Source organism: Scyliorhinus canicula, chromosome 3 (genome assembly GCF_902713615.1).
Source record: "Scyliorhinus canicula chromosome 3, sScyCan1.1, whole genome shotgun sequence".
Lineage (NCBI taxonomy): Eukaryota > Metazoa > Chordata > Chondrichthyes > Carcharhiniformes > Scyliorhinidae > Scyliorhinus > Scyliorhinus canicula.
In genome coordinates, this window is record NC_052148.1 from 9,910,760 (window position 1) to 9,933,792 (window position 23,033).

At 50.6% G+C, this 23,033-nt stretch overlaps 1 protein-coding gene across 1 annotated transcript in view; it reads right to left on the minus strand.

Moving 5' to 3' along the window:
* The window catches only part of LOC119963606 (heat shock 70 kDa protein 12B-like), a 51,241-nt gene extending 28,657 nt beyond the window's left edge, over window positions 1-22,584 (minus strand). Inside the window, exons 1-4 of the mRNA XM_038792939.1 lie at window positions 22,551-22,584; window positions 18,952-19,052; window positions 14,922-15,046; window positions 3,678-3,864 (exon numbers count right to left, since the gene is read on the minus strand). Of these exons, the coding sequence (XP_038648867.1) occupies window positions 3,678-3,864; window positions 14,922-15,046; window positions 18,952-19,052; window positions 22,551-22,584 (447 nt within the window). The remainder of the gene's footprint in view (window positions 1-3,677; window positions 3,865-14,921; window positions 15,047-18,951; window positions 19,053-22,550) is intronic.
* Window positions 22,585-23,033: the final 449 nt, after the last annotated feature.

Consider the following 23,033-nt stretch of genomic DNA (forward strand, 5'->3'; position numbering starts at 1 on the left):
CAGTTTATTTCTGCTCTGCCTCTGCCACACTCTGTGCCCCTGCCACACCCTGTGCCCCTGCCACACGCTGTGCCCCTGCCACACGCTGTGCCCCTGCCACACTCTGTGCCCCTGCCACACTCTGTGCCCCTGCCACACGCTGTGCCCCTGCCACACGCTGTGCCCCTGCCACACTCTGTGCCCCCACACTCTGTGCCCCTGCCACACTCTGTGCCCCTGCCACACTCTGTGCCCCTGCCACACTCTGTGCCCCTGCCACACTCTGTGCCCCTGCCACACTCTGTGCCCCTGCCACACTCTGTGCCCCTGCCACACTCTGTGCCCCTGCCACACTCTGTGCCCCTGCCACACTCTGTGCCCCTGCCACACTCTGTGCCCCTGCCACACTCTGTGCTCCTGCCACACTGTGTGCCCCTGCCACACTCTGTGCCCCTGCCACACTCTGTGCCCCTGCCACACTCTGTGCCCCTGCCACACTCTGTGCCCCTGCCACACTCTGTGACCCTGCCACACTCTGTGCCCCTGCCACACTCTGTGCCCCTGCCACACTCTGTGCCCCTGCCACACTCTGTGCCCCTGCCACACTGTGTGCCCCTGCCACACTGTGTGCCCCTGCCACACTCTGTGCCCCTGCCACACTCTGTGCCCCTGCCACACTGTGTGCCCCTGCCACACTCTGTGCCCCTGCCACACTCTGTGCCCCTGCCACACTGTGTGACCCTGCCACACTCTGTGCCCCTGCCACACTCTGTGCCCCTGCCACACGCTGTGCCCCTGCCACACTCTGTGCCCCTGCCACACTGTGTGCCCCTGCCACACTGTGTGCCCCTGCCACACTGTGTGCCCCTGCCACACTGTGTGCCCCTGCCACACTGTGTGCCCCTGCCACACTGTGTGCCCCTGCCACACTGTGTGCCCCTGCCACACTCTGTGTACCCCTGCCACACTCTGTGCCCCTGCCACACTCTGTGCCCCTGCCACACTCTGTGCCCCTGCCACACCCTGTGCCCCTGCCACACTGTGTGCCTCTGCCACACTCTGTGCCCCTGCCACACTCTGTGCCCCTGCCACACTCTGTGCCCCTGCCACACTCTGTGCCCCTGCCACACTCTGTGCCCCTGCCACACTCTGTGACCCTGCCACACTCTGTGACCTTGCCACACTCTGTGCCCCTGCCACACTCTGTGACCTTGCCACACTCTGTGCCCCTGCCACACTGTGTGCCCCTGCCACACTCTGTGCCCCTGCCACACTGTGACCCCTGCCACACTCTGTGCCCCTGCCACACTGTGTGCCCCTGCCACACTCTGTGCCCCTGCCACACTCTGTGACCCTGCCACACTCTGTGCCCCTGCCACACTCTGTGCCCCTGCCACACTCTGTGCCCCTGCCACTCTGTGCCCCTGCCACACTCTGTGCCCCTGCCACACTGTGTGCCCCTGCCACACCCTGTGCCCCTGCCACACTGTGTGCCCCTGCCACACTCTGTGCCCCTGCCACACTCGGTGCCCCTGCCACACCCTGTGCCCCTGCCACACTCTGTGCCCCTGCCACACTCTGTGCCCCTGCCACATTCTGTGCCCCTGCCACACTGTGTGCCCCTGCCACACTCTGTGACCCTGCCACACTGTGTGCCCCTGCCACACTGTGTGCCCCTGCCACACTGTGTGCCCCTGCCACACTCTGTACCCCTGCCACACTCTGTGCCCCTGCCACACTGTGTACCCCTGCCACACTGTGTGCCCCTGCCACACTCTGTACCCCTGCCACACTCTGTGCCCCTGCCACACTGTGTGCCCCTGCCACACTCTGTGCCCCTGCCACACTGTGCCCCTGCCACACTCTGTGCCCCTGCCACACTCTGTGCCCCACCACACTGTGTGCCCCTGCCACACTCTGTGCCCCTGCCACACTCTGTGCCCCTGCCACACTCTGTGCCCCTGCCACACTCTGTGCCCCTGCCACACTCTGTGCCCCTGCCACACTCTGTGCCCCTGCCACACTCTGTGACCTTGCCACACTCTGTGCCCCGCCACACTGTGTGCCCCTGCCACACTCTGTGCCCCTGCCACACTCTGTGCCCCTGCCACACTGTGTGCCCCTGCCACACTCTGTGCCCCTGCCACACTCTGTGCCCCTGCCACACTGTGTGCCCCTGCCACACTCTGTGCCCCTGCCACACTCTGTGCCCCTGCCACACTCTGTGACCCTGCCACACTCTGTGCCCCTGCCACACTCTGTGCCCCTGCCACACTCTGTGCCCCTGCCACACTCTGTGCCCCTGCCACACTGTGTGCCCCTGCCACACTCTGTGCCCCTGCCACACTCTGTGACCCCTGCCACACTCTGTGACCCCTGCCACACTCTGTGCCCCTGCCACACTCTGTGACCCCTGCCACACTCTGTGCCCCACCACACTGTGTGCCCCTGCCACACTCTGTGCCCCTGCCACACTCTGTGCCCCTGCCACACTCTGTGCCCCTGCCACACTGTGTGCCCCTGCCACACTCTGTGCCCCTGCCACACTCTGTGACCCTGCCACACTCTGTGCCCCTGCCACACTCTGTGCCCCTGCCACACTCTGTGCCCCTGCCACACTCTGTGCCCCTGCCACACTCTGTGCCCCTGCCACACCGTGTGCCCCTGCCACACTGTGTGCCCCTGCCACACCCTGTGCCCCTGCCACACTGTGTGCCCCTGCCACACTCTGTGCCCCTGCCACACCCTGTGTCCCTGCCACACTGTGTGCCCCTGCCACACTCTGTGCCCCTGCCACACTCTGTGCCCCTGCCACACTCTGTGCCCCTGCCACACTCTGTGTCCCTGCCACACTGTGTGCCCCTGCCACACTCTGTGCCCCTGCCACACTCTGTGCCCCTGCCACACTCTGTGCCCCTGCCACACTCTGTGCCCCTGCCACACTCTGTGCTCCTGCCACACTCTGTGCCCCTGCCACACTCTGTGCCCCTGCCACACTCTGTGCCCCTGCCACACTCTGTGCTCCTGCCACACTCTGTGCCCCTGCCACACTCTGTGCCCCTGCCACACTCTGTGCTCCTGCCACACTCTGTGCCCCTGCCACACTCTGTGCCCCTGCCACACTCTGTGCCCCTGCCACACTCTGTGACCCCTGCCACACTCTGTGACCCTGCCACACTGTGTGCCCCTGCCACACTGTGTGCCCCTGCCACACTGTGTGCCCCTGCCACACTCTGTGCCCCTGCCACACTGTGTGCCCCTGCCACACTGTGTGCCCCTGCCACACTCTGTGACCCTGCCACACTGTGTGCCCCTGCCACACTCTGTGACCCTGCCACACTGTGTGCCCCTGCCACACTCTGTGCCCCTGCCACACTCTGTGCCCCTGCCACACTCTGTGCCCCTGCCACACTCTGTGCCCCTGCCACACTCTGTGCCCCTGCCACACGCTGTGCCCCTGCCACACTCTGTCCCCCTGCCACACTGTGTGCCCCTGCCACACTCTGTGCCCCTGCCACACTCTGTGCCCCTGCCACACTCTGTGCCCCTGCCACACTGTGTGCCCCTGCCACACTCTGTGACCCTGCCACACTGTGTGCCCCTGCCACACTGTGTGCCCCTGCCACACTGTGTGCCCCTGCCACACTGTGCCCCTGCCACACTCTGTGCCCCTGCCACACTGTGCGGTTTATACTCACGCTGGTACTGTGAATCTTCATCTTAAACTTTTCAAAGTACAGCCAATGCCGGGCTTCCTCTGGATCCAGGTCATGGTAATGATCTCGGGCAGTGAATCCCAGACTGTGGAAACTTCCTTCAGGAGTCAGGAGCAGGCTGGTCGGAGTTTTCTGATTGGCAACTCCGGGATCACCACCTTCCCATCGCCTTGAAACAAATGGACACAAAGCAGTGAGCTTTCCAGTTACTGGAATGTTGAATCGGAGCCTGATCTCGACCCACTGTTATACACGACAAATAACTCAAACCCAGAAGATTATTTTCTCTTTCACATGTGTTATGCCCCAGATTTGAGGAGTGTCTTTAGTTCCACTTCCCCACACGTCACAACATATATTTAACTCCATTTCCAAGCGAGGTAAATGGCCAAATGTGTGTTTTATCTTCAAACTCCATATGAGCACACAATGCTCAGGTTTCCACAATAACCCACAACATTATCAAACCACAATGTCAAGTAGGGCAAGCTGTTAACATACAGTATGGAATATGAAAGTATAATAATTCCCTTCCTAAATACCTAACACATATTTACACAAACACACACACATTCACATTTGCTGACACACACATTTGCTCACACACACATTTGCTCACACACACACCCATTTACTCACACACACACCCATCTACTCACACACACCCATTTACTCACACACACCCATTTACTCACACACACACCCATCTACTCACACACACCCATTTACTCACACACACACCCATTTACTCACACACACACCCATCTACTCACACACACCCATTTACTCACACACACCCATTTACTCACAATCACACACATCATTTACTCACACACAAACATCACATTTACTCACACAAACACATTTACTCACACACACGTTCACACACACACATTCACTCTCACACACACATTCACCTTTTCTCACACACACATTTACTCACATGCACACGTTTACTCACACTACATGAGCAAAAGTGAGATCTTCCCAGTACACCCGCAAGGAGGGGGGGGGGGGGGGGGGGGGGGGGGGGGGGGGGCAGCACTAACGGGGCTGCCGTTTAAACAAGCCCGACACAAATTCCGCTACCTGGGGATCCAAATAGCCCATGACTGGAAAGGGATCCACAAATGGAACCTCACCAGTCTGATGGAGGAAGTAAAAAAGGACCTTCAAAGATGGAACACACTCCCACTCTCCCTCGCGGGGAGAGTCCACACGATCGTACGTATGAACGTACTGCCCAGGTTCCTCTTCCTGTTTAGATCCATTCCAATCTACATCCCCAAGGCCTTTTTCAAAGAACGAGACAAACTAATCATGGCGTTCGTATGGGGTGGGTCGGGGGAGAAGAATGCAAGGATCCCAAAGAAGGTCCGGCAAAAAACAAAATTGGGGGGGGGGGCTTGCCCTCCTAAACCTACAACTCTACCATTGGGCGGCGATGGCCGAGTGAATAAGGGGATGGATCAGGGTGTCAGAGGCCGAGTGGGTGCATGCGGAAGAGGCCTCCTGCATGGCGACCACCCTCCGGGCCCTCGCCACGGCAGCACTCCCATCCCCACCCAAAAAACACTCCAGCAGCCCAGTGGTGACAGCCACCCTCCAATCCTGGAACCAACTGCGGCAGCAATTTGGCCTGACCAAAATGTCGGACAAGGCTCCCATCTGCAACAACCATAGGTTCACACCAGCACTGACTGACGCCACCTTCAAAAGGTGGAGACAGGACGGAGGGACACTGACAGTCAGGGACCTATACACGGACGGCAGGATCGCAACACTGGGTGCACTGCCAGAGAAATTTCAGCTAGCCAGGGGGAACGAGCTAAGGTATCTGAACCTTAACTCAAAAACTTTCTGCGAAAGGAGACAAGGACGTACCCACAACCGCCAAGACAGACACTACTGGAAGACCTACTGGACGCAAGCAGACTAGATAAAGGGAACTGTAGCGACTTGTATGACCGACTGATAGAAAGGGCCGACACCGTACTGGATGCAACAAGAAAGAAATGGGAGGAGGACCTGGGGATTGAGATAGGGTGGGGACTCTGGAGCGAAGCACTGCATAGGGTCAACTCCACCTCCACATGCGCAAGGCTCAGCCTGACGCAGCTAAAAGTGGTACATAGAGCCCACTTAACAAGAACCCGTATGAGCAGGTTCTTCCCGGAGGTGGAGGATAGATGTGAACTGTGCCAAGGAGGCCCGGCCAACCACGCCCACATGTTCTGGTCTTGCCCCAGACTTGTGGAGTACTGGACAGCCTTCTTCGAGGCTATGTCGAAAGTGGTGGTGGTGAGGGTGGAGCCATGCCCGAAAGTGGCGGTCTTCGGGGTTTCAGACCAGCCAGATCTATTCCTGGGGAGGAGGGCGGACGCCCTTGCCTTTGCCTCCCTGATCGCCCGCCGTAGAATCCTGTTTGGCTGGCGGTCAGCAGCACCACCCAGAGCTGCAGACTGGCTGTCCGACCTCTCGGAATCTCTCCAAATGGAGAAAATCAAATTCGCCATCCGAGGGTCCGACGACGGCTTCCACAGAACGTGGGAGCCATTCATGCAACTGTTCCGGGACCTGTTTGTGGCCAACGAACAAGAGGAAGAATAGCCAGGTAGCCAAGAATCAGGGGAAAGTAGCCGAGGAGGGGGAGGGAGGGGTAGACGGGGGGTGGGGGGGGGGGGGGGGGGGCTAGCAGCTAAACCTAAGAGAAAAGAAAGGCGAACCACAGAAGGGAAGGGGGGAGCATAGAAAAGCAATAGTAATAGGCGATTCAATGGTTAGGGGAATAGATAGGAGATTCTGTGGTCACGAGTGAGACTCCCAAAAGGTATGTTGCCTCCCGGGTGCCAGGGCCAGGGATGTCTCGGATCGTGTCTTCAGGATCCTGAAGGGGAAGGGTGAGCAGCCAGAAGTCGTGGTGCACATTGGTACCAACGATGTAGGTAGGAAAAAGGGTGTGGAGGTAATAAACAAGTTTAGGGAGTTAGGCTGGAAGTTAAAGGCCAGGACAGACAGAGTTGTCATCTCTGGTTTGTTGCCGGTGCCACGTGATAGCGAGGCTAGGAATAGGGAGAGAGTGCAGTTGAACACGTGGCTGCAGGAATGGTGTAGGAGGGAGGGCTTCAGGTATTTGGATAATTGGAGCGCATTCTGGGGAAGGTGGGACCTGTACAAGCAGGACGGGTTGCATCTGAACCAGAGGGGCACCAATATCCTGGGGGGGAGGTTTTCTAGTACTCTTCGGGAGGGTTTAAACTAATTTGGCAGGGGAATGGGAACCGGATCTGTAGTCCAGCAACTAAGGTAGACGATAGTCAGGACGCCAAAGCACGTAGTGATGCAGTGGGGAAGGTAATAATGACAAAGGAGAATACTTGCAGGCAAGGAGATGGGTTGAAGTGTGTATACTTTAATGCAAGAAGCATCAGGAATAAGGTGGGTGAACTTAAGGCATGGATCTGTACTTGGGACTACGATGTGGTGGCCATCACGGAAACTTGGATAGAAGAGGGGCAGAAATGGTTGTTGGAGGTCCCTGGTTATAGATGTTTCAACAAGATTAGGGAGGATGGTAAAAGAGGTGGGGGGGGTGGCATTGTTAATTAGAGATAGTATAACAGCTGCAGAAAGGCAGTTCGAGGGGGATCTGCCTACTGAGGTAATATGGGTTGAAGTTAGAAATAGGAAAGGAGCAGTCACCTTGTTGGGAGTTTTCTATAGGCCCCCCAATAGCAGCAGAGATGTGGAGGAACAGATTGGGAAACAGATTTTGGAAAGGTGCAGAAGTCACAGGGTAGTAGTCATGGGCGACTTCAACTTCCCAAACATTGAGTGGAAACTCTTTAGATCAAATAGTTTGGATGGGGTAGTGTTTGTGCAGTGTGTCCAGGAAGCTTTTCTAACACAGTATGTAGATTGTCCGACCAGAGGGGAGGCCATATTGGATTTAGTACTTGGTAATGAACCAGGGCAGGTGATAGATTTGTTAGTGGGGGAGCATTTTGGAGGTAGTGACCACAATTCTGTGACTTTCACTTTAGTAATGGAGAGGGATAGGTGCGAGCAACAGGGCAAGGTTTATAATTGGGGGAAGGGTAAATACAATGCTGTCAGACAAGAATTGAAGTGCAGAAGTTGGGAACCTAGGCTGTCAGGGAAGGACACAAGTGAAATGTGGAACTTGTTCAAGGAACAGGTACTGCGTGTCTTTGATATGTATGTCCCTGTCAGGCAGGGAAGAGATGGTCGAGTGAGGGAACCATGGTTGACAAGAGAGGTTGAATGTCTTGTTAAGAGGAAGAAGGAGACTTATGTAAGGCTGAAGAAACAAGGTTCAGACAGGGCGCTGGAGGGATACAAGATAGCCAGGAGGGAACTGAAGAAAGGGATTAGGAGAGCTAAGAGAGGGCATGAAAAATCTTTGGTGGGTAGGATCAAGGAAAACCCCAAGGCCTTTTACACATATGTGAGAAATATGAGAATGACTAGAGCGAGGGTAGGTTTGATTAAGGACAGTAGCGGGAGATTGTGTATTGAGTCTGAAGAGATAGGAGAGGTCTTGAACAAGTATTTTTCTTCAGACAAACGAGAGGGGCCATATTGTTGGAGAGGACAGCGTGAAGCAGACTGATAAGCTTGAGGAGATACTTGTCAGGAAAGAAGATGTGTTGCGCGTTTTGAAAAACTTGAGGATAGACAAATCCCCCGGGCCTGACGGGATATATCCAAGGATTCTATGGGAAGCAAGAAATGAAATTGCAGAGCCGTTGGCAATGATCTTTTTGTCCTCGCTGTCAACAGGGGTGGTACCAGGGGATTGGAGAGTGGCGAATGTCATGCCCCTGTTCATAAAAGGGAATAGGGATAACCCTGGGAATTACAGGCCAGTTAGTCTTACTTCGGTGGTAGGCAAAGTAATGGAAAGGGTACTGAGGGATAGTATTTCTGAGCATCTGGAAAGGCATTGCTTGATTAGGGATAGTCAGCACGGATTTGTGAAGGGTAGGTCTTGCCTTACAAGTCTTATTGAATTCTTTGAGGAGGTGACCAAGCATGTGGATGAAGGTAAAGCAGTGGATGTAGTGTACATGGATTTTAGTAAGGCATTTGATAAGGTTCCCCATGGTAGGCTTATGCAGAAAGTAAGGAGGCATGGGATAGTGGGAAATTTGGCCAGTTGGATAACAAACTGGCTAACCGATAGAAGACAGAGAGTGGTGGTGGATGGCAAATATTCAGCCTGGAGCCCAGTTATCAGTGGCGTACCGCAGGGATCAGTTCTGGGTCCTCTGCTGTTTGTGATTTTCATTAACGACTTGGATGAGGGAGTTGAAGGGTGGGTCAGTATATTTGCAGATGATACGAAGATTGGTGGAGTTGTGGATAGTGAGGAGGGCTGTTGTCGGCTTCAAAGAGACATAGATAGAATGCAGAGCTGGGCTGAGAAGTGGCAGATGGAGTTTAACCCTAACAAGTGTGAGGTTGTCCATTTTGGAAGGACAAATCTGAATGCGGAATACAGGGTTAATGGTAGGGTTCTTGGCAATGTGGAGGAGCAGAGAGATCTTGGGGTCTATGTTCATAGTTCTTTGAAAGTTGCCACTCAAGTGGATAGAGCTGTGAAGAAGGCCTATGGTGTGCTAGCGTTCATTAGCAGAGGGATTGAATTTAAGAGCCGTGAGATGATGATGCAGCTGTACAAAACCTTGGTAAGGCCACATTTGGAGTACTGTGTGCAGTTCTGGTCACCTCATTTTAGGAAGGATGTGGAAGCTTTGGAAAAGGTGCAAAGGAGATTTACCAGGATGTTGCCTGGAATGGAGAGTAGGTCATACGAGGAAAGGTTGAGGGTGCTAGGCCTTTTCTCATTAGAACGGAGAAGGATGAGGGGCAACTTGATAGAGGTTTATAAGATGATCAGGGGAATAGATAGAGTAGACAGTCAGAGACTTTTTCCCCGGGTGGAACACACCATTACAAGGGGACATAAATTTAAGATAAATGGTGGAAGATATAGAGGGGATGTCAGAGGTAGGTTCTTTACCCAGAGAGTCGTGGGGGCATGGAATGCACTGCCTGTGGTAGTAGTTGAGTCGGAAAAGTTAGGGACCTTCAAGCGGCTATTGGATAGGTACTTGGATTAGGGTAGAATAATGGAGTGTAGGTTAACTTCTTAAGGGCAGCACGGTAGCATTGTGGATAGCACAATTGCTTCACAGCTCCAGGGTCCCAAGTTCGATTTCGACTTGGGTCACTGTCTGTGTGGAGTCTGCACATCCTCCCCGTGACTGCGTGGGTGTCCTCCGGGTGCTCCGGTTTCCTCCCACAGTCCAAAGATGTGCAGGTTGGGTGTATGATTAACCTAGGACAAAAGTTCGGCGCAACATCGTGGGCCGAAGGGCCTGTTCTGTGCTGTATTTCTCTATCTCTATCTATCTATCACAGGAGAAGGGGGGAAGGGTGGAAGAGGGAGGAGACAGGCAACAATAGAGGAGAAACAGTCAGGTGGGGGGAGGCAGGGGAATGATAGTCGGAAGGAGGGCATGGGAAACAATAACAAACGGCATCTGCAGGAGCAGAGAACATGGAAAATCCGGGCGAAAGACGGGACGAACAGCTGAAACAGAGGTGATCGCGTGATGACAACGGCAGTGAAAACTGTCCGGGAGAAGCAAGCACCAGATCCATTCCCGTATTGCCCTCTGTAATTGTTCTGTAATTGTTTCCCCGGCACCCAAATGTATATGTACCCCCCCCCACAAACAGATGCCTACTTATGTGCTAAAAACAATATTGCCAATTGTACAGAGCTGCTGTTGTTGAGCTAGCACGTAATACCCTACCAGTTATTTTCTTCTAACTTTTTGTTGTTTGTTTTGTTTTTTGTGCGTGTTCCCTTCTCTTCTATATATATGTATATATGTATTCCATTTTGTGTACATGGTGATAAATATACCTTGTTCAAAAACCCAAGAAAAAAACATTTACTCACACACACAAACATTTACTCACACACACAAACAAACATTTACTCACACATACATTTATTCACACACACACACATTTACTCACACACACCCATTTACTCACACACACCCATTTACTCACACACACACACACACATTTACACACACACACGCACACACATTTACTCACACACACACATTTACTCACACACACACATTTACTCACACACACTCAGTTACACACACATTTACTCACAAACACTCAGTTACACACACATTTGCTCACACATTTACTCACACACACACATTTACTCACACACACATTTACTCAGATACACACATTTACTCACACATATTCACACACACACACATTCACTCAAACACACACACACATTTACTCACACACACACATTTACTCACACACACACAAATTTACTCACGCACACACCAATTTACTCACGCACACACCCATTTACTCACGCACACACCATTTACTCACGCACACGCCCATTTACTCACACACTCATTTACTCACACACATGGCCATTTACTCACACAGACATACACACACATTTACTCACACACACATTTACTCACACATACACACATTTACTCAGACGCACTCAGTTACACACACATTTGCTCACACACACACATTTACTCACACACACACACATTCACTCACACACATTTACTCACACACACATTTACGCAGATACACACATTTACTCACACACACATATTTACTCACACACACACATTTACTCACACACACATTTACTCACACTTACTCACACACACTTACACACACATTTACTTACACGCACATTTGCTCACACATATTTACTCACACACACACCCATTTACTCAAACAGACGCCCATTTACTCAAACAGACGCCCATTTACTCACACACACGCCCATTTACTCACACACAGATATATACACACACAAATTTACTCTCACACACACATTTACTCACACCAACACACATTTACTCACGCACACACACATTTACTCACGCACACACACATTTACTCACGCACACACACATTTACTCACGCACACACACATTTACTCACGCACACGCCCATTTACTCACACACTTATTTACTCACACACACACGCCCATTTACTCACACACAGACAAACACACACACATTTACTCACACACACATTTACTCACACACACATTTACTCACACACACATTTACTCACACACACACATTTACTCACACATACGCCCATTTACTCACATACTCATTTACTCACACACACACGCATACATTTACTCACATACACATTTGCTCACACACACATTTACTCACACACACACATTTACTCACACACACATTTACTGACACACACATTTACTCACACACACATTTATTGACACACGCCCATTTACTCACACGCACACACATTTACTCACACACGCCCATTTACTCACACAGATATACACACACAAATTTACTCTCACACACACATTTATTCACACCAACACACATTTACTCACGCACACTCACATTTACTCACGCACACTCACGTTTACTCACACACACGCCCATTTACTCACACACTTATTTACTCACACACACACACCCATTTACTCACACACAGACATACACACACACATTTACTCACACACACATTTACTCACACACACATTTACTCACACACACATTCACTCACACACACATTTACTCACACACACGTCCATTTACTCACACACACACATTTACTCACACACACAGATTTACTCACACACACACGTTTACTCACACACACACACATTTACTCACACACACACATTTACTCACACACACACATTTACTCACACGCACACATTTACTCACACACACACATTTACTCACACACACACATTTACTCACACACACACACATTTACTCACACACACACACATTTACCCACACACCCATTTACTCACACACACACACACATTTACCCACACACACATTTACTCACACACACACATTTACTCACACACACACATTTACTCACACATTTACTCACACACACATTTACTGACACACACATTTACTCACACACACACATTTACTCACACACACACATTTACTCACACACACACATTTACTCACACACATTTACTCACACACACATTTACTGACACACACATTTACTCACACACACACGTTTACTCACACACACGTTTACTCACACACACATTTACTGACACACATTACTCACACACACATTCACTCACACACACATTCACTCACACACACATTCACACACACATTCACACACACATTCACACACACATTCACTCACACACACATTCACTCACATACACATTCACACACACATTCACTCACACACACATTCACTCACACACACATTCACACACACATTCACTCACACACACATTCACACACACATTCACTCACACACACATTCACACACACATTCACTCACACACACATTCACTCACACACACATTCACTCACACACACATTCACACACACATTCACTCACACACACATTCACTCACAAACACATTCACTCACACATTCACTCACACACACATTCACACACACATTCACTCACACACACATTCACACACACATTCACTCACATACACATTCACACACACACACATTCACACACAGATTCACTCACCCACACATTCACACACACATTCACTCACACATTCACTCACACATACATTCACACACACATTCACTCACATACACATTCACACACACACACATTCACACACACACACACACATTCACTCACATACACATTCACACACACATTTACTCACACACACACATTTACACAGGTGCACACAAAGAACATAGAAGATTACAGCGCAGTACAGGCCCTTCGGCCCTCGATGTTGCCCTGACCTGTGAAACCACTCTAAAGCCCATCTACGCTATTCCCTTATCATCCATATGTCTATCCAATGACCATTTAAATGCCCTTAATGTTGGCGAGTCCATACTGTTGCAGGCAGGGCATTCAACGCCCTTACTACCTACCTCTGACATCACTCCTATATCTATCTCCCCTCCATTTAAAGCTATGTCCCCTCGTGCTGGACATCACCATCCGAGGAAGAAAAAGAAATGAGAAATAACATTTACTTGCACACACATTTACTCACACACGCATTTACTCACACACACACACGCACTTACTCTCACACATGCACTTACTCTCACACACACATTTACTCACACGCACAAATTTACTCTCACACACACATTTACTCACACACACACATTTACTCACACGCACACATTTACTCACACACGCATTTACTCACACACACACATTTACTCACACACACATTTACTCACACACACACATTTACTCACACACACATTTACTCACACACATATACTCACACGCATTTACATACACACAATTACTCACATGCACACACTCATTTATTCACACACACATGTTTACACACAGCCATTGACACACGCACAGACATACACACACATACAGGCATTTAGACACACAGACATTTACATACAGACATATTTACATATAAAACAAATGTACACACAGACATTTGCACACAGTCATTTACACATATGCACAGGTAGACATTTACACACACATCTTCACACACATTTACACACACAAACACACAGGCATTTACAAATATAAAATGCATTTACACACACACTCGCACAGATATTTACACACATGCACACAGAGACATTTTTACACACATACACAAAAGGTCAAAAGCGGTAGGTGATCTGCAGGATAGCTGTAAACTGCAGGAAGGTATCAATGGATTGGTCAGCGGGGCAGAAATGTGGCAAATTGAATTCCATTGAGAGAAGTGTGAGGTGATGTATTTGGGGTGATGTATTCACACAATAAATGGGAGGAGGCTGAGAGGTGTGGAGGAAGTGAGTGACCTTGGAGCGAATGTCCACAGGTCGATCAGCTGGTGAAGAAGGAGTATAGAATCCTTTCATTTATTAGCCTCCAGCACAGAGTTCAATGACGAGGGGAAATAGATTTAAAGCGATTGATAGAAGGATGTAGAGGGAAACGAGGAAAAATATTTTCACCCAGATGGATGTGGGGCTCTGGAATTCACCACTTGAAAGGGTAGTGGAGACAGAAACCCTCAACTCATTTGAATGATGCCTGGATGTGAACCTCAAGTCCTGTAACATTGGGACTTGATGGGCGGCCCATGCTGGCATCATCTAACAGGCAATAAACAAATATTGGCCAAGTACCTCATCATGTGTATTGTCTCGGGATCCTGGACCAGGCTGAACGCGTAGCCACTTGCGGTGGTCCCGAAGTCAATCGCGACCACAACACTGAAGGGCTGATATCGCGGTGTGCTCCCGAGCGACCTCTGCAAAAACAATTAGCAATGTGTCAGGAAACAGCCATGGAACATCCATTTACACAGCAGCTGGGAACAGCCCACAGTGTTTTGCAGCCAATTCAGCACCCTTTGACGTGTAGTCTCTGCGGTCATGTACAAAACGCAGCAGCCACTTTCCGCACAGCAGGATCCCACAACCATAAGACCAGGCGACATGTTTCTTTTTTTGGTGTTGGTTGGGGGTTGAATATTGGCCAGGACACGGAGGGGGAACTGCCCCGCTCTTCTTCGAAATAGTGCCATGGGGTTTTTAAAGACTTCTATCTGCGTGTGATTCCTGATCCAGAACACCACCTCTGACAGCGCAGCACTCCCTCGGGACTGTCCGCCTGGATTTGTGCTCAGGAGCGGGACATGGACCTAGACCCAAGGATCTAGAGGTGAGTGTGTGACCAACGGTCACCCCATCATGATCAGAAAATAAAACTTACATCATATCAAGTAAAGTTGTCATAGTCCCAGATGACCCTTTGAGGGGGGAGAGCTGACTGGCGGTGATTTAACCTGAAGGTCACCGCATGCTCAGGCGAGGGGCAGGGTTGAGAAGGCGGGGCCGGGACCTCAGCCGGTACGGGAATTGAACCCACGCTGCTGGCCTCGCTCTGCATCGCAAACCAGCCATCCAGCCAAGTGAGCTAAACCGGCCCCCTTCACCACATCATATTCAGCGATACTAAACTCACTGATAGTTCCTGCTCTTTTACACAGCGTCTGGAAGGGGAGGATTCACCCCCAGTCTGGTACTGCACAGTCTGTGTGCATTATTTAACATGGGAATTATATTTAGGGCATATAGGTGAATGCTGGCTCTAATTGGCGGCACGGTAGCACAGCGGTTAGCATTGTTGCTTTCACAGTGCCAGGGTCCCAGGTTCGATTCTCGACTTGGGTCACTGTCTATGCGGAGTCTGCACGTTCACCCCGTGTCTGCGTGGGTTTCCTCCGGGTGCTCCGGTTTCCTCCCACAAGTGCCGAAAGACGTGCAGGTTAGGTGAATCGGACATTCTGAATTCTCCCTCTGTGTACCCGAACAGGCGCCGGAGTGTGGCGACTAGGGGCTTTTCACAGTAAATTCATAGCAGTGATAATGTAAGCCTACTTGTGACAGTAAAGATTATTATTATTAGAAATCTTTTCCAGGGGAGGGATTCATCAAATGGGTGAGGCTGCTCTACGCGGCTCCGATGGCGAGTGTAGTCACAAATGGGAGGAGATCGGAGTACTTTAGGCTCTACCGTGGGACCAGGCAGGGGTGCCCCCTGTCCCCCTTGCTCTTTGCACTGGCGATTGAACCTTTGGCTATGGCGTTGAGGGAGTCAGGGAGATGGAGGGGTCTGGTGCAGTGTGGGGAGGAACATCGTGTATCGCTATATGTGGACGACCTGCTGTTGTATGTGGCGGACCCAGAAGGGGGAATGCCGGGGGTGATGGAGCTGTTAGTGGAATTTGGGGGCTTCTCGGGCTATAAGTTAAATTTAGGCAAGAGTGAGGTATTTGTAGTGCACCCGGGTGATCAGGAGGAGGGAATTGGGAGACTCCCATTTAAGAGGGCAGTGAAGAGTTTCAGATACCTGGGGGTGCAGGTGACCAGGAGTTGGGGGACTCTCCATAAGCTTAATTTTACCAGGCTGGTGGAGCAGATGGAGGAGGAATTTAAAAGGTGGGACATGGTGCCGCTATCGTTGGCGGGCAGAGTGCAATCCGTCAAAATGACAGTTCTCCCGAGGTTCTTGGTCCTTTTTCAGTGTTTGCCCATCTTTATCCCTAGGGCCTTTTTTAGAAGGGTGACTAGCAGCATCATGAGCTTTGTTTGGGTGCATGGGACCCCGAGGGTGAAGAGGGTCTTCTTGGAGCGGGGTAGAGATGGGGGGGGGGGGGGGGGGGGCTGGCGTTACCCAATCTCTCGGGGTATTATTGGGCGGCCAATGTGTCGATGGTGCGCAAGTGGGTAATGGAGGGGGAGGGGGCAGCATGGAAACGGATGGAGAGGGTGTCCTGTGGAGATACAGCCTGGGGGCCCTGGTAACGGCGCCTGTGGCCGCTCCCTCCCACGAGGTATACCACGAGTCCGGTGGTGGCGGCTACCCTCAAGATTTGTGGGCAGTGGAGGTGACATAGGGGGGAAGTGGGGGGCTCGATGAAGGCTCCGTTAAGGGGGAACCATAGGTTCGTCCCGGGGAACATTGATGGGGGATTTCAGGGTTGGCACAGAGCGGGCATCAGACAGCTGAGGGACCTGTTTATTGATGGGAGGTTTGTGAGCCTGGGGGAGTTGGAGGAGAAATTTGGGCTCCCCCCGGGAAACATGTTCAGGTATCTGCAGGTAAAGGCATTTGCTAGGCGGCAGGTGGAGGGATTCCCTTCGCTTCCCGCGAGGGGGGTGAGTGACAGGGTGCTTTCGGGGGTCTGGGTCGGAGAGGGGAAGATATCTGATATCTACAAGGTTATGCAGGAGGCGGAGGAGGCGTCAGTAGAGGAGCTGAAAGCTAAGTGGGAGGGGGAACTGGGGGAACAGATCGAAGACGGGACATGGGCTGATGCCCTGAAAGAGGGTTAATTCTTCCTCCTCGTGTGCGCGGCTTAGCCTCATCCAATTCAAGGTGCTGCACCGGGCCCACATGACTGGGACGAGGATGAGTAGGTTCTTTGGGGGTGAAGACAGGTGTGTCAGGTGCTCGGGGAGTCCAGCGAACCATGCCCATATGTTCTGGGCATGCCCTGGCACTGGAGGAGTTCTGGAAGGGGGCGGCGAGGACGGTGTCAAGGGCGGTGGGATCCAGGGTCAGGCCAGGATGGGGACTCACGATTTTTGGGGTTGGGGTGGAGCCGGGAGTGCAGGAGGCGAAAGAGGCCGGTGTGCTGGCCTTTGCGTCCCTAGTAGCCCGGCGAAGGATCTTGCTACAATGGAATGATGCAAGGCCCCCGAGCGTGGAGACCTGGATCAATGACATGGCGGATTTCATTAAGCTAGAGAAGGTCAAATTCGCCCTGAGAGGATCGGTGCAAGGGTTCTTTAAACGGTGGCAACCTTTCCTCGACTTTCTGGCTCAACGATAGGGTACGGGGACAGTAGCAGCAGCAGCAACCCGGGGGGGAGGGGGGGAAGGGGGAGGGAAAAGAGGGGGGGGGGGGCGGACAATGACTATGTTTGTTTATTTAATTTAAATTTATTTTTAAGTTCTTTTGTTGTTCATTGGGGTTGGGGGGGTGGGGGATGTGATACATGCGTTGATACGGTCTGGGGGTGTTACAGTTATTATGGGTTATTTTGTTGCATTTCATTGTTTGTCGTTGTGTTTTATATTTTCTGTAAAAAATTCCAATAAAAATTATATTAAAAAAAAATCTTTTCCAGGTTGTGTCTATAATTCCACTGATTGAACTGGAGAACATTTCCTCAGAATCCTCCTCAGTCAGACACAATCTACAATGATTTTGTAGACTTCAAAGACATCCTCCCCGTGTGTGCGTGGGTTTCCTCCGGGTGCTCCGGTTTCCTCCCACAGTCCAAAGATGTGCAGGTTAGGTGGATTGATCATGCTAAATTGCCCTTAGTGTCCAAAATTGCCCTTAGAGTTGGGTGGGGTTACTGGGTTATGGGGATAGGGTGGAGGTGTTGACCTTGGATAGGGTGCTCTTTCCAAGAGCCGGCGCAGACTCGATGGGCCGAATGGCCTCCTTCTGCACTGTAAATTATATGATATGATATTCTATGATATAAAACATTTCAGGCTGATTCCGAGTCTTATAGATTGCAATGTGTGTGCTCATGGTGTGTTACTGTGTCTGATTGTGTCTGGTACGGTCAGAGGTGAGGGATCTACCCACAGGATCACACACTGGCTTTACTGACACTGCTGGGAGTTACTTACCGGGGACACTGATGGGGTGAGGGGAGCAATGCTGTAACTCTCAGGGTTCTGCGGAGAGCTTGGAGCAGGAGGACGTCTCAATGGCTTTTCATCTCCAGCATCTAAGGATCAAAACAAAGTCAAGTGTGAGACACGGAAGTCGAGATTTATCTTTTCTGCAGGAACACAAGGAGTCCTTTCAGCCCCTCACGAGTCTGTTACACAGGAACAGGAGGAGCCCCATTCAGCCCCTCTCCAGTCTGTTACACAGGAACAGGAGGAGGCCAATCAGCCCCTCTCCAGTCTGTTACACAGAGTAACTGAGTGACTGATTCTGGAATAATTTCCCTGGCTGTGACCTGGAATTCTGTGCCTCTTCCCTGACGAGAATGTGTCTGACAGACCAGAAATAGAGTCACAGAACCATACAGCCCTCAGGGGGCCATCGAGCCCATTATGTACCAGCCTCCCCATATTCCGTATTCCATATTCCCGTACCAGCCTCCCCGAACAGGCGCCGGAATGTGGCGACTAGGGGCTTTTCACAGGAACTTCATTGAAGCCTACTCGTGACAATAAGCGATTTTCATTTTCATTTTCATTTCATCTCATGTTCATGCTGTCTATTGGAAGTGCCGCCCAGTGAGTCCCAGAACCCACCTTCCTCCTCCCGTAGCCCTCTGTGCGTTTGTGAGAATGTGCGTGTGTCAAAGTGATGTTTGAAGAGAATGTGTGTGCGTGAGAATCTATGTGAGACAGTTTGTGAAAGAGTGATGTTTACAAGATTTTATGAAATATGCGACAGTGTGAAAGAGTGATGGTTGTGAGAATGTGTGTGAGTGGGAATGTGTGTGTGTGTGTGAGAATGTGTGTGAGTGGGAATGTGTGTGTCTCTGTGTGTGAGAATGTGTGTGAGTGGGAATGTGTGTGTGTGAGAATGTGTGCTAAAGAGTGATGCTTGTGAGAATGTGTGAGTGTGAAAGTGTGTGAGTGTGTGTGAGAATGTGTGTGTGTGAAAGTGTGTGTGAGTATGTGTGAGAATGTGTGCTAAAGAGTGATGCTTGTGAGAATGTGTGTGAGTGTGAAAGTGCATGAGTGTGAAAGTGTGTGTGAGAATGTGTGTGAGTGTGAAAGTGTGCGTGAGTGTGTGTGAGAATGTGTGAGTGTGAAAGTGAGTGTGAGTGTGTGTGAGAATGTGTGTGGGTGTGAAAGTGTGTGTGAGTGTGTGTGAGAATGTGTGCTAAAGAGTGATGCTTGTGAGAATGTGTGTGTGACTGTGTGACAGTGTGAGAGTGTGTGTATGAGTGTGTGACAGTGTGAGAGTGTGTGTATGAGTGTGTGACAGTGTGAGAGTGTGTGTATGAGTGTGTGACAGTGTGAGAGTGTGTGTATGAGTGTGTGACAGTGTGAGAGTGTGTGTATGAGTGTGTGACAGTGTGAGAGTGTGTGTATGAGTGTGTGACAGTGTGAGAGTGTGTGTATGAGTGTGTGACAGTGTGAGAGTGTGTGTATGAGTGTGTGACAGTGTGAGTGTGTGTATGAGTGTGTGACAGTGTGAGTGTGTGTATGAGTGTGTGACAGTGTGAGAGTGTGCGTATGAGTGTGTGACAGTGTGAGAGTGTGTGTATGAGTGTGTGACAGTGTGAGAGTGTGTGTATGAGTGTGTGACAGTGTGAGAGTGTGTGTATGAGTGTGTGACAGTGTGAGAGTGTGTGTATGAGTGTGTGACAGTGTGAGAGAATGTGTATGAGTGTGTGACAGTGTGAGAGTGTGTGTATGAGTGTGTGACAGTGTGAGAGTGTGTGTATGAGTGTGTGAGAGTGTGAGAGTGTGTGTATGAGTGTGTGACAGTGTGAGAGTGTGTGTATGAGTGTGTGACTGTGTGAGAGTGTGTGTATGAGTGTGAGAGTGTGTGTATGAGTGTGTGACAGTGTGAGAGTGTGTGTATGAGTGCGTGACAGTGTGAGAGTGTGTTTATGAGTGTGTGACAGTGTGAGAGTGTGTGTATGAGTGTGTGACAGTGTGAGAGTGTGTGTATGAGTGTGTGACAGTGTGAGAGTGTGTGTATGAGTGTGTGACAGTGTGAGAGTGTGTGTATGAGTGTGTGACAGTGTGAGAGTGTGTGTATGAGTGTGTGTGACAGTGTGAGAGTGTGTGTATGAGTGTGTGACAGTGTGAGAGTGTGTGTATGAGTGTGTGACAGTGTGAGAGAGTGTGTATGAGTGTGTGACAGTGTGAGAGTGTGTGACAGTGTGAGAGTGTGTGTATGAGTGTGAGAGTGTGTGTATGAGTGTGTGACAGTGTGAGAGTGTGTGTATGAGTGTGTGACAGTGTGAGAGTGTGTGTATGAGTGTGTGACAGTGTGAGAGTGTGTGTATGAGTGTGTGACAGTGTGAGAGTGTGTGTATGAGTGTGTGACAGTGTGAGAGTGTGTGTATGAGTGTGTGACAGTGTGAGAGTGTGTGTATGAGTGTGTGACAGTGTGAGAGTGTGTGTATGAGTGTGTGACAGTGTGAGAGTGTGTGTATGAGTGTGTGACAGTGTGAGAGTGTGTGTATGAGTGTGTGACAGTGTGAGAGTGTGTGTATGAGTGTGTGACAGTGTGAGAGTGTGTGTATGAGTGTGTGACAGTGTGAGAGTGTGTGTATGAGTGTGTGACAGTGTGAGAGAGTGTGTATGAGTGTGTGACAGTGTGAGAGTGTGTGACAGTGTGAGAGTGTGTGTATGAGTGTGAGAGTGTGTGTATGAGTGTGTGACAGTGTGAGAGTGTGTGTATGAGTGTGTGACAGTGTGAGAGTGTGTGTATGAGTGTGTGACAGTGTGAGAGTGTGTGTATGAGTGTGTGACAGTGTGAGAGTGTGTGTATGAGTGTGTGACAGTGTGAGAGTGTGTGTATGAGTGTGTGACTGTGTGAGAGTGTGTGTATGAGTGTGTGACAGTGTGAGAGTGTGTGTATGAGTGTGTGACAGTGTGACAGTGTGAGAGTGTGTGTATGAGTGTGAGAGTGTGTGTATGAGTGTGTGACAGTGTGAGAGTGTGTGTATGAGTGTGTGACAGTGTGAGAGTGTGTGTATGAGTGTGCGACAGTGTGAGAGTGTGTGTATGAGTGTGTGAGAGTGTGAGAGTGTGTGTATGAGTGTGTGACAGTGTGAGAGTGTGTGTATGAGTGTGTGACAGTGTGAGAGTGTGTGTATGAGTGTGTGACAGTGTGAGAGTGTGTGTATGAGTGTGTGACAGTGTGAGAGTGTGTGTATGAGTGTGTGACAGTGTGAGAGTGTGTGTATGAGTGTGTGACTGTGTGAGAGTGTGTGTGTGAGTGTGTGAAGATGTGATTTAGCACTGTGACTGCTCCACTGACTGAACATCTGAAACAGGACAGGAAGTGTCGGTGGTTGGCAGAGTGTCAGGAGGCATTTGATCATCTGAAAACTGTGGTAACCAGCACACCAGTGTTGGCGACACATAAGTCTGCCAAGCAAAACAAGGTGGCAATTGATGCCAGTGATGTGGATGTTGGTGCTGTTTTTGGCTGCAGGAGCAGAGAGCCCTGCTGCCGACGGGCGTGTGCTGGAAAACGTGGCTGGAGGACCGGAGAATCCTGCCCCCTATCTATGTCTAACCTGTCACATCTGGTTCAATGAGATCACCTCTCATTCTTTGAACCTCGAGAGAATACAGGCCAGGTTTCCTCAACCTCCTGAGAAATCCATCCATCCCAGGGTTAGTCTGGTGAAGCTGCACTGCTCTCTCTCTCTCGCTGGCAGGTACATAGTTCCTGGGGTAAGGAGACCAAAACTGAACATGATGCCCCAGGTGAGGTCTCACCAAGGCTGTGTACGACTGCAGCAAGAAATCTTTACTGCTGTACGCAAATCCTCTGACCATGAAGGCCAACATATCATTTTCCTTCCTAATTGTTTGCTGCACCTGTATGCCAGCTTTTAGTAACCTTTATAACAAGGACACAGGTCCCTTTGGACATTAACACTGACCGATCTCTCACCATGTATGAAACATTCTGCCTTTCTGTTGGTCTACCAAAGTGGAGATTTTATAAATCCATGATGACTCTGCCTAATCTGACCATTGTTTTCCAAATGTTC